The sequence below is a fragment of the Manis pentadactyla genome, chromosome 1 (genome assembly GCF_030020395.1).
Source record: "Manis pentadactyla isolate mManPen7 chromosome 1, mManPen7.hap1, whole genome shotgun sequence".
Taxonomy (NCBI): Eukaryota; Metazoa; Chordata; class Mammalia; order Pholidota; family Manidae; genus Manis; species Manis pentadactyla.
The window spans coordinates 82,148,832-82,160,429 of record NC_080019.1 but is presented as its reverse complement, the minus strand read 5'-3'; the positions used below and the strand labels follow the sequence as shown (position 1 = coordinate 82,160,429).

At 38.0% G+C, this 11,598-nt stretch overlaps 1 protein-coding gene across 1 annotated transcript in view; it reads left to right on the top strand.

The window, feature by feature from the left end:
• The first annotated feature begins 1,119 nt into the window (after positions 1 to 1,119).
• The window catches only part of ANKUB1 (ankyrin repeat and ubiquitin domain containing 1), a 30,202-nt gene continuing 19,723 nt past the window's right edge, over positions 1,120 to 11,598 (top strand). Inside the window, exons 1-3 of the mRNA XM_036896413.2 lie at positions 1,120 to 1,827; positions 3,202 to 3,345; positions 10,364 to 10,580. Of these exons, the coding sequence (XP_036752308.2) occupies positions 1,738 to 1,827; positions 3,202 to 3,345; positions 10,364 to 10,580 (451 nt within the window). The 5' untranslated portion in view covers positions 1,120 to 1,737. The remainder of the gene's footprint in view (positions 1,828 to 3,201; positions 3,346 to 10,363; positions 10,581 to 11,598) is intronic.

Here is an 11,598-nt window from a genome sequence, read left to right as displayed (position 1 = left end):
TGCTGTATCAAAATGAGGAGAATTTATTATATAGAGACAGGGTGTCGCAAAAATTCAAGGGCAACTAAAACTATGGGAGTGGGAGTGGTATCTGGCTCTCTATGCCTTCTGTTTCTCTTCATATGTCTGCTTCATTCTTTCCTAGTTAGTTTTCTGCCACTCAGTCACATTAGAGGAAAATGGTTCACCCACAGTTACTAAGTTGCATGCTACAGATCAGACCACAAAGTCATATTTTTCCTCAGTCCATAAAGAAAGGAGTCTGACAGTTCTTTCCTGGTCCAACCAACTGTGATGATGAGAATAGGGTCACCTTACAAACATGGCTATGGGGAGGCAGGGGTAGGGAGCAAATATTTAATGACGTATTTTGAGCTGAGCATTTACTCCAAAAGGCAAGTCTACTATAGTGTACAAAAATGCACATACATAAATAAACATGCAATTCGGAAAGCTAAACAGCACTTGGTTGTGATTTCTGAAAGCATGTGAGCTTCTCTAAGATCCTCTGCCCTTAGGTTCGTTTCTCTAAAAGCAGAACCTGACACAGGGATTGGGATGCATGTCAATTATCAAGGGAGTGCCCTTTAAGAAAAATAGTAAGGGAAAGAGCTAAGCAGGATTGGGAAGAAGAAAGAGCCAAGGAAGAGTCTCAGGTAAAGTCCAGTCATGGCCTGATCTACAAGGCTCCTTTGCAGAGTTTTCACCCTTTGACATGAGAAAGTGGACTTTTTGTATTCCCTTAGCAGTCAGTTATTGAGAGGGATGCCTAGAATTCTGTCCTAGATCAGGAGGAATTTTAGGAAGATTTACATATATGAAAAAATAATGAGACATAAGAACATTAAACCAGTGTACCATACTGGAGATTTCAGAGGACAGTCTTAGAATTAAACTCTAGTAAAATACTCCAAAAACTTGAGTAATGGTGCTTAATATCTTTGCTCACTTATTGAGTGGGGTTTGAAAGAATTTCCACCAACACCAAGGAAGTTGAAGAGATAGCAATGATAAATTGTTCTAAATAACATAAAGCAAAGACTAAAAGAAATACCAATGATATCGTGTTGCTAATAGGCAGATCCATTAGACAAGAATGGGAAGGGAATGCCACAGAGTCCTTTGCCTACACATTCGTCTCCTTGGTGCAAGTGGGTATTGTTCTGTACCCCATGGCAGGATTAGAAATACCGCCAGGGAACAAGTACACAAAGTTGTTATGGAAACCAGAAAGCTTCAGCTCAGAGTTATTTACAGGGAACTTTCAGGATTATCATATTCAATAAAACCAACAGTTTGGCTTCACTCAGTACCAATGCACCCCAATCAAGTATCTATTTTGAAGGGTCCTTCAATCAGCTAGACTCAAGAATTAGTGGATGGGAGTCCCAAGGCAAAGTGTAATTTGTGTGTCATTTCTGTATTATGTATTTGATGCTTGTTTGCACTTGCCCCAACCATTGTGCTAGTTTCCATAGTATAGGAACAAGGTAGCTGTGGATGGCTACCATGGGTGGGGAAAGATTTCCTCCCACGTAACTACTGTCTGTGTTGCCCAATACTGGGAGACTGCAGGACTTGTCTATTCACATTCAACTCTGAGGCTTGGCAGTAACCACTTGTCTCTGGCAGTCATTTTTGTTCTTAATTGTGAATTGGAATTTTTCCACTATCCAAGAGGATCTTTACAAAAAGTTGTGGAGTTTGTTTTCTGCCTTTTTTGTTGTTGTTGAGAAAATGAGGATTTTCATCGCCTTTGAAGGATCGTTTGAACCGTTTGATGTTTCAGCAGATGAAACTGTAGGGGCTGTCAAGCTGATGATACAGGTATGTACTTCGTTCCTGAGCTACTAAAATGTGTATTAATTTTAACTATGCAGCAAAATTTAAGCTGCACAAGGGTAGAGGTACTATTAGGTACATTTTCAGCTAACACGGAACTGATAGTCTTTGAAAATATTTGCTTACACAATAGCTTGATAAGAAGATAGTAACTATACTTCAGTTTAAGAAAAAAATAAGATAATAACTATAGAGGTGTTAGGAAAACAAAACAAGTTAGTAAATTCTCAGAAAAAAAAAGTTTTCAATTTCTCTTTATGAAATCTGTAGGTTGTGCATAGGCCATATAGTATTACTACAATTCTTCATAAAAGGACAAAAGCAGGACATTAACTCTAGGCTAGATAAGTGGAGCATGCCAATTGTCAGGTTGATGGCTTGTTTACTGAGCAAGCAGCTATGAAAAAAACCAAAAGATTTTGGAGGTGGAGAGAACTTTCAAGAATTTCTGGGGTTTAGTCTTATTTTGCATCCAGGGAAACTAAAGCTCAGAGAGGTTGACCATCTTACCTAGGATCAGTGAAACAAAATTAGAAATAATTTGAGTGCAGTATCTTTCTTACAAGTTTCTTATAAATATCCACTCTAAAGTAGGAAATTAAGACAAATATTTAGGTCCTGACCATAAAACAGTATTTAACTGGAGATGATCATTCCCATTTGCTAGGTAGCATCTATTGAATTATACTTACAAGATATATTCAGTAGATTACTGTGATCACTGAAATCTAGATCTTCTAATACAGAGGTTCTCAAACTTTATGCCTCATGGATCCCTTTGGCTGTCTGGTGAAGCTTATGGACTCCTTAGAATGTCTTTAAATGCATAAAATAAAATACATTCAAAGAAAAGGAACCCAGTTATACTGAAATATAATTTTCAAACATTAAAAGACAAATTTGTGATATAGCAACATGTGGGCTTCTTTATTAATACATTAACAAATTCTAGCAGTGTATCTAATAACCATTGTCATTTCAAAATAGTGATCAATACATTTTGAGATATCTGCAACAGTTGTAATGTGATGTGAAAATACCTATGATTTCTACTGGTGACAAAGTCACAGGTACAGCCAACTACAACTATTTTAGTTTGTTGTCTACATGCATAATTGAAAGAAAATCTCAATTTCATTTACAGTTAATAAAAATAAAACACTTTCCCATTTATTTATTCTATACATAAGCTTTTGGTGAAGGCTATATAGAGTCCAAGAAGCCCTATCTAAGACTTTTTCCTCCATCACAAACAATTTTACAATGCTCAGTGGAAAAGATGTAAAAGAAAAAATATTACATTGCTGGTCTAGTACCATAGAGATGTACTGTTTTCATGATTTGCTATTGATTTTTAAGGATTATTTCCATATTAGTCTCTCTGAAGATGAACAAGGCAGGCGGTATCTGGAGCTGATATATGCTGGAGCAGCCCTAAAGGACAGCTGGAGTCTTGCTGATGTTGGAATATCTTTTTGTTCAACTCTCAAATGCTCTGTTAAGGTATGATGACCAGAAGAACACTTGTCCAAGATGTCTACTTCATTTTGAATAAAATTAGGGATAATTCAAAGGTAATAATTTTATAAATTAGGAGGAGAAACCTGTTCTTGCCTTCCCTTGCCTTCTCTCTCTCCCACGTGTGTAACTGGCCTTATGCACAACTTGTGCTATAAAGGGAAGTAAGGAGTGGAGACTGGATAGTTTCCTTTGTTTACTCTTTCCCTCCCTTCCCTCACCCATAATTCTTGTTGCCTGCACCAAACGGTCATCACACAGCAACCCACAAACCAATATTAGAACAAGGCCAAAGGGTGGATCATTAATGTGGGAGAAAGATTAGATCGCTTCAGTTGGTCCACAATAGATTAGGGGCAGTGGAGTGAGGAAGGGAAGAGAGGAAGGGAAGAAATTTTCAGTAATAATAAGAATGAAGGGGTAGTTTTTACATCCAAATCCAGCCCAAGTAGCTATTCATGAATTAGGTGTACATACAAAAGAAATAGTCTTTTCCATTTATAGGTTCTTTAATTAGTGTTGCTTAACTTGGGGTCCATGGGTGGGCTTTAAAAACTTTACAGAACCCTACAATTACAAAATATGCAAAATGGAGATTTTCTAGATGGAGGACTCTTAACTTTAGGAAATTTTTTTAAAGAGACAAGTAGGCTAAAGAGTTTAAAGGCTGTTCTCTGGGGGTAGGAACATTAGTCAATACTAGTTCTTTACCCAGTAAGAAAACATGAGTCTCAGGGAATTTAGTAAAGCATATATTTTCTGCTAAACAGCACTAATTTTCTCATATTTAACATTTTAAAGAAATGTCATGGTAGCCAAAGCTCTTTTTGTTTTAATATGTTTTAGTGATTGTCTAAGTGGGAAGTCTATGTTTAAAAGGAATCCCCTAAAATATTTATTATTAAGTAGTAAAGACAAGTCACAGAAAAATAAGTATTGTATGATTCCATTTATGTAAATAAAAAGACTGCATGTGTGTATGTATTAATGTTTTATGAGCATTTATTCATGTGCTATTTTTATATTCTTGAAGAAAGTTTAATTATCAAAAAGAAATAAAAACAACTTCTTCTCTCCTTCTGACTCCAAAAATTATAGTATAATATAGTACTTTTTATAGAAGACTAAATTCCATGTCATTTCTTAAATGTCTTTTATGTCCTTAAATATATTTGTATACTGGGTTTTTGAAACTGTACAGGATAAACCATCTAAAATTTCTTGGATTTTCCAATGCCAAAAATGATGTTCAAAAGTTTTTGTTGTTTGCTTACTTGGAGATAGTGGTAGAAATTCATTACTAAAATTTGGGATGGCTGGAGAAATGTGATTAAGTTATGGTTATTGAGGGATGGTGTGTTAAAAGAATTAAGATTCTATTATTTAACTAAGCACTGACTTTTTCTTAAAAAAATTAAAATTTTCTTTATCTTTGACTAAGTACATTCAATTGCTATTCAATTCAGAAGATCAGAAAAAGAAACAAAGTAAAAAGTCTCCCTCCAACCTCTGGCATCCAGTTTCCCTCCCCAGAGGCAATGTATTTTTATAATTTTACTTGTAAAAATATTTCATAAATTTTGTCAGTAAAGCATCAGTTAGCACAGTGATGCAAGCTGCCTTTGCACTGAACCCTAAACCTTTCCTGGGGTTTAAACTGCTAATGAAAAAAACAAGAGTGTAGAGGCAATGGGCCTATTCAAGAAAGCAGACTAGAATCAGACATCACAGGACTGGCCAACAGGAAGAGTTTAATTAAAAACTCTCAGATTCCATGGAAATCTTACTGATCCTAATCTTCACCTTCTCCAGTGGAACCACTTTTAGAGAATTTCTTGTCACTGGTTTGGGGGAGGGAAATAATACTATGAGTCTGATGGAAGAGAATTACCTGCAAAGGCCATATATATTGGTTTTCATCCTAACTTAGCTCCTGTTTAGTTAGATAATAAAAAACAGGCCTTTTCTAAAAATCCACACTATTTACTATGTGTGTATGATAACAGTACAAAATGGGCTTACAACAAAAATACTTCATGAAAATGTTCCATGCCCTAAGGACTGCAGTCATAGCAGCTCTATGCTGTTTGCTCTAGCTTAGGTAACCAAAGGCTGCCTTCTATGGCATGTTGTTGATTTATTGCATAATTAGATATATGCAAATTTAAGTAGAACCTTTCGTTTTCAACCATGTTGCTGCATGTAATTAGATCTATCTTCTGAAAATCTAGAAAGTTAGAGTCTCTTTATTTTGGTACAACTTAGAAATATCAAGACATTAACCAACTTTGGCATAGTTTAAAACTTCAAATAAACAATTTCTTGTTTTAAAATGATACAAGTTGATATTATGAGTCATGAAGTAAGTCCAAAATATTTGGTTTCTTTATGGTCCTTATATTTCTGTGTGGATATGAGGTTTTGCTTGTGTGAAAAGAAGGAAAGACATTAGATACAGTAAGAGGTAATCTGCTCTTAAATACATATTTTAAATAGTCAATACATTTCCAGTTTCCCTGAGTTTTACACCTTCTTTAATGGTAATGGAGCCACCTTTGGAAAAATGAAGAGGGGAGTGACCTAAGAATAGTGAGGAAAGAACATTACATTAATTTTTCCTTCTTTGGCAAAAAACTACAGAGACTATAAGAAATATTTTCTATGGTACTTAAGTACAAGTTCTATTAACACAGGAGTCAGTCCCACCCATTCACCGCGGCCCTGCTGCAGTTCGCTGTGTTCCCATAAAACACGGCACGCGTTCCCATAAAGCACAGCACGTGGCATTGCAGAGGCCCAGGTTGTCAGTCCAGCATGTGGAGGTGCCGATGCATTTTCCTCCTCCATTCTCACCCGTGTCGTTGTGGAAACTATTGCTTGAATTTTGCACTGTTGTCACCCGGTGCCTAGAATAGTACTTGGCACATGTTAGGCTTTCCATAAATATGTGTTAAATAAATGAGATGATAAAGGCTTGGAGAGGTAAAGTATGAAAATTAATAAGAAAGTATGTGATTGTTGTCAGAAATGTCCCAGCAAGGTATTGAGGCATTTCAGGGTTGGATTCCCTCCCTTAGCGTGGCCTCTCTGTCCTCTCTACCCTAAAGACAAGGTGCTCCTGCATCCTTTCCCTTTGCCCTATCCATTTCCCTATCCCTCAGTTGCAAGCAGCAGAAAGGAACCCTGAACAATTTAAGCAGAAAGTGAACATATTGGAAGGCTATGAATACAGTCTTTACAGGAAGATTGGAGAATTGGGCTCAGAGATTATGCAGCCAGAAACAATACCTAAATTATGCCCCAGACCTAGTCAAGGCCCCACCACTGCAGCCATCCCTGAGCCCTTGAAGCAGGCCTTGGATGCAGTGGCCAGCTCTGCTGCCAGGCCAGCAATGCTTCAGGTCGGCCCCTGCCAGAGAGGATTCCCTGTGTCGGCTGCTTCTCTGCCTTACTGGCTCCTAATTCAAAGTGGGGTGGATGGGTGGGCCTGACGGGGAGCCCCCTAGTCACAAGTCTGGACCCTGCTGTAAAGGGGACTGAGAAGCAACTGGCAGGTTTGCCTCCTATAAAGTGTGAGGTGGGCTCAGGCTCCCACCCCAACTTGTGGTTTCCCTGCCTCCTTCAATCACTTACTCCCAACAACTTGGGCTGGGTTAAGATTTTGTTTCCCTTTCTGGCATCCTTGGAATGGGCTAGGGTTAAAACTTTGTTACTCTTTTCTGGCATCCTTGGAATGTTGTTTTACAGGAAGAGATTGGCTTAATTGTGTTAGAACTGAGTAGATGTCTATCAGACAAGTTGGAGAAGTTTGAACTATATTAGTAAGTCTAAAATTGATTTAAAGTACGTTTTAGCTTTTGAAAACACTGTTAATGTATAAACACCAAAATCCAAGAGACACATAATATGTGAATTTAGATTTTAAATACATTTTATACACAAAAACATGTATAAACCTGCTTCTTAAAAATGTATAACTTAGAAATGAAAACATGTTCCTAAAAAAATGACTATTTCTTCTAAGGTAAATAGTAAAGAATTTGGTGAAGAAAAATTGCAATTAAGTGTCCTAGACTCCAAAGATAACCTCTCCAGGATGACTATCATACAAAAAGAGGAGTTTATGAAGACATCATAACTTTAATTATTCAGTTTAACAAAAACAGACCTGATTTCCTCTTTTGGTCTCCTCTGAAATAGTTAGGGTAAGTTTCTGCTTATTTGGTGCTATAACTCCAAAGTAGCAAAACCAAAAAAGCAGAACTTGTGAAAAAAGTACAGCAGTGTGAGAAGTGACTTGTGGTTGCCATGGGGAGGGGTTGGGGTTGGGGAAGGAGATAAACAGGCACAAAAATTCTCAAGCATAGTATCAGTTGGTCATGGAGATGATCACATCATGGAGAACATAGCCAATGCTTCTGTAAGATTATCCTATGTTGACAGATAGTAACCACACTAGAGGGAGTGAGGATTTAATAATATGGGTAACTGGTGAGCCACTGTATATACTTGAAACCAATTAAGATTGTATATTAACTATACTTCAATTTAAAAATAAAGGACCTTCCCAAAAAGAAGTACAGCTGTTCAAAATCTGCATTAACTTCCTTTTTCTTTCTGTTTCTCTTTAACTTTTCCTCTTTTACTGTTAATGCCCATGTATGTATTTACAGTGAGTTTGACTTTTTTTAAGAAGAAAGTAGAATTATTCCATGAAGTAAATCTCTGTATTTTATTGAAAGGTGAGACACTTTGCATGTACCTCCTACCATGGTATCTTGATGTATTTGTGAAGGAAAAATTCTGATTTTACTTATGTCCGACAATGATTTGTGTATGGTATTGTCTATTTAGTAGCATCTGAGTTCCTAGTAACTAACAGTGTTCCCTTGTTCAGAATATTTGAGGAGAGGTATCTTACAGCCAGATACCTTCTCTTATGTCGGTAAGGTGAGTTAGCAAGTTGCTGTTAATCAGCATCTACCTGGTCCGTCTCCATCTAACCAACATGAAGAAATGTCTCCAACTGGTGTGCTTCCTCTGAACTTAAAATGCATTTTCCCATAAAAATAAGGTATATAAAATGGTGGATATACAGAATTAAAATAGTGCAAAGAGAACTACATGACAAATACATTAAGAATTAAATGGGCCAGATGCTAAAAAAAAAAAACATGAACACGGTTGTTAGTTTTCTTGAGACTTACTTCCTTGCACTTTTGACTTTCAGCTAGATGGCCAGATATTTTGCAATTGTTCCTTATTACTTGTTTCAGAGCTTTATGTATACTTATGTCATAGATGTTTACTCATATTCTGAGAAGCTCCCTTTTAACTTACCTTACTTCCTAACATCAAATAGTAGCTAGTTAACTCCTAAGAGTGACTTGCTCTTTTGCTACTTTGCGTGGAGCCATAACAAGGCATAGTACTAAAGAGAAATCAGAGTAGTCATGAAAGAAATAAAGAACAGCTATTATATAAAATATAATTTTTCTCTCTTCCCCTCTTTTTACTCAGTTCTCATAGGAATTTCTTCCTACCTAAAAGTATCACATGGATGAGATTGGGCCTTAATGGAGCCATAGGAAAGCCAGAGTATGGTGGAAGGGAAAGGGTGAATCCCAGGTCCTTTCACTTTTTACTGAGCAGGTTTAGGACAAGCTGTTCAGAAAGATTATTCTAACTAAGCACTGTAGACTCAGGGGGCAGTTCAGCTTGCTGGATGGTTTTACGCTCTGCAGAAGAGTGCCGGAACCTGCTCCCAGCCATCTGAGTCACTGAATGGGCCCTAGATCAAAGCATTGCACTCTAGAACTCTAAGCTTTCATCAATATCATCACTCCTTAAAGTCTCTTTCAAAGAGATCTGCATGTTGACGATATTATGGCAATGTGTTATCTGGAAAGAGGGGAGTGAACTTAATGTATTATCAGCCTGAAGGCAGGGAGGGGCCCCTGAAGAAATTGCAGATGGATGGGAGGAGGGGGAGGGGAACAAGGGTGGAGCAAGAAAGCAGTGACTGCCTGGAGCCCCCTTGAGCAGCTGCAGGCCACGTGCCCACTCTTCAGGTTTGATCAAGGCCCCCCTCAGGGAGTCCCATGCCCCTGGGCACTCAGTGGGGCATTGCGCACTCCCGGCTGCCAAGGCAAAACCAAAGCATTGAAGACAAGCAGGACTGTCCAGTCTGCTAAAGAGGATATTGAGCCAGTTTCATTTTTTTGTTCAAAAAGTGAAAATATTTATAATCTTCTCCTCTCCTCCCCTGTCCTCCATTTTTCCTGTTTGCTATGTTTTTAGTTTTGGTTTGGCTTGATTTACCTGTTGTTTATAGAAGGATTAGTATTTTCCCCAAACTTTCCATCTTAATTCTACCTCAGATATATCAGTTCCATTTGCTTTCCTATTTCAGAAATAAAAGGAACAAAGGAAACTTTTTTTCACTCATATTTAGAACTTCCCTTTTTAAATAGTAAAAACAAATATACATGGTTATTTTTTTTAAAGTCAGACCATACTGACAATGTAGAGCATAAAATGATAAACAAAACTCACCTCCCACCCGGAACTCAGTTCAACTCTCCAGAGATAACCTCTCAGAGAGGATTTTTAGAAACTGAAGGTTTAGAATCCACAGTATTTCCCAACTAAAGCTCAGTACAATGGAGGAGCTGTTTCTAACCTAACACCTCCATAAGCATAGCCTGGATATAAGTTATCAACATTCCTCTTGTGTATCTGGGTCTGTAGACTAAGAAGGAGGGTCTCAAAGCCCTCCCAAGTCTCCTTCATTTACTCAAAACAGGAGGCCTCATTAATACCCTCAGGAGAGAAGAGCAAGGCTCAGACCAGAAGTCAGGGAACTTAGCTGGCCTGTGATTTCATCCTCAGCACCCTGTTGTGGGAGCTAGAGGCACTCAGAGCCACCCTCTGAAATGTTTGTCCCTAGTCCCAACCTCCAGACAGTCCTTAATCCTGAGTTCCCTCTTTTCTCTCCCTTTAGGAAGAAAATAAGCCAACTCTCTACGTGTTCAATGCTGTGATCCAAGAGACAATGCCGATGATGGAGTGCATTTCTTTTCTTGGTAAAAAAGTGTCTGATCTGAGGACAATGGTATCTCTGAGATGTGGCTTCCCTGTGAGTGTCTTCTGTCTCCGGACCCCAAAAGGACTGGAGATGTATGACTGCAACACCCTCGGGGACTACAAGGTGGCCATCGGTACTGCCCACCATGTGTGATATGAGCTACTACTCAGCACTAGGGTTCTTTGATACCAGATTTGCCACCAATTGATAAATTGTTTCTTAACTAAAACCTCTGTGATGGCAGTGGGGCTGTAAATTAGCAACACCCTTTTCTGGTGTCTGGGTCTCTAGTAAGAAAGATAAGGCCCCATATCTTGTTCTCTTTACTCAAAGCAGAAGAACTTGGTAATATCCTCAGGATGAAAGAGTGAGATTCATACCAGCTTATATTTTTCTCTTTCAAGATACATTTTGAGTATATATAGAAACAAGTTCAAATACATATTCTTTTTCCTCTTTTTAACACAAGTGGCAGCATATGATACACACTGTTCTGAATCTTGCTTTATGCAATCTCATTTTAAAATATTGTCAGTTATATTAAACAACCTTGAACAGTGTGAAGCCAAAACTATTCAGGCTGAACCACTGCCTCGGTGAACTGGCATTCATCCCGGATAGACACATTACAGTTCTCTTTAAATATGCTTCTTCTAGGTCGTGTCTGCCATAGCCATACACCATTAAGACAAAGTCAAAGCCTTATCAGATGTATTTTAACCATATTGGAAAATGGTTCAAACCTTATAGAGATTCTTGCCTGAGGTGAATGAGTCTCTGCTGACAATCTGCACATCTTTAAGTGATGTACTATGACATTTGTTGCAATGGAATTTGAGTCCTCCCAATTTACAGCAGGGTTCTGTAGAGTTAAATAGTTTTGCTTTTTAGAACTGTTGAATTTGCATATATTGTTACTTCCTATTTTACTGGCTTATTCTCTCATGTTATTTTTAATTGAGGGCTCTCAGAACTTTGCCATCAATTATCATCCCTGTTTTTGATCAGAGGAAGAGATGTTCTAGGATTTGCCCCTGAGCACCTCACTGTACAGCAATTACCTGCTCTGTGTTCGTGCTGGGGATCAGCTCTGCCCAGAACATAGTGGGGCTTATGTGAGTAAGAGCACTCAAGGGGCATTTATCCCCAAG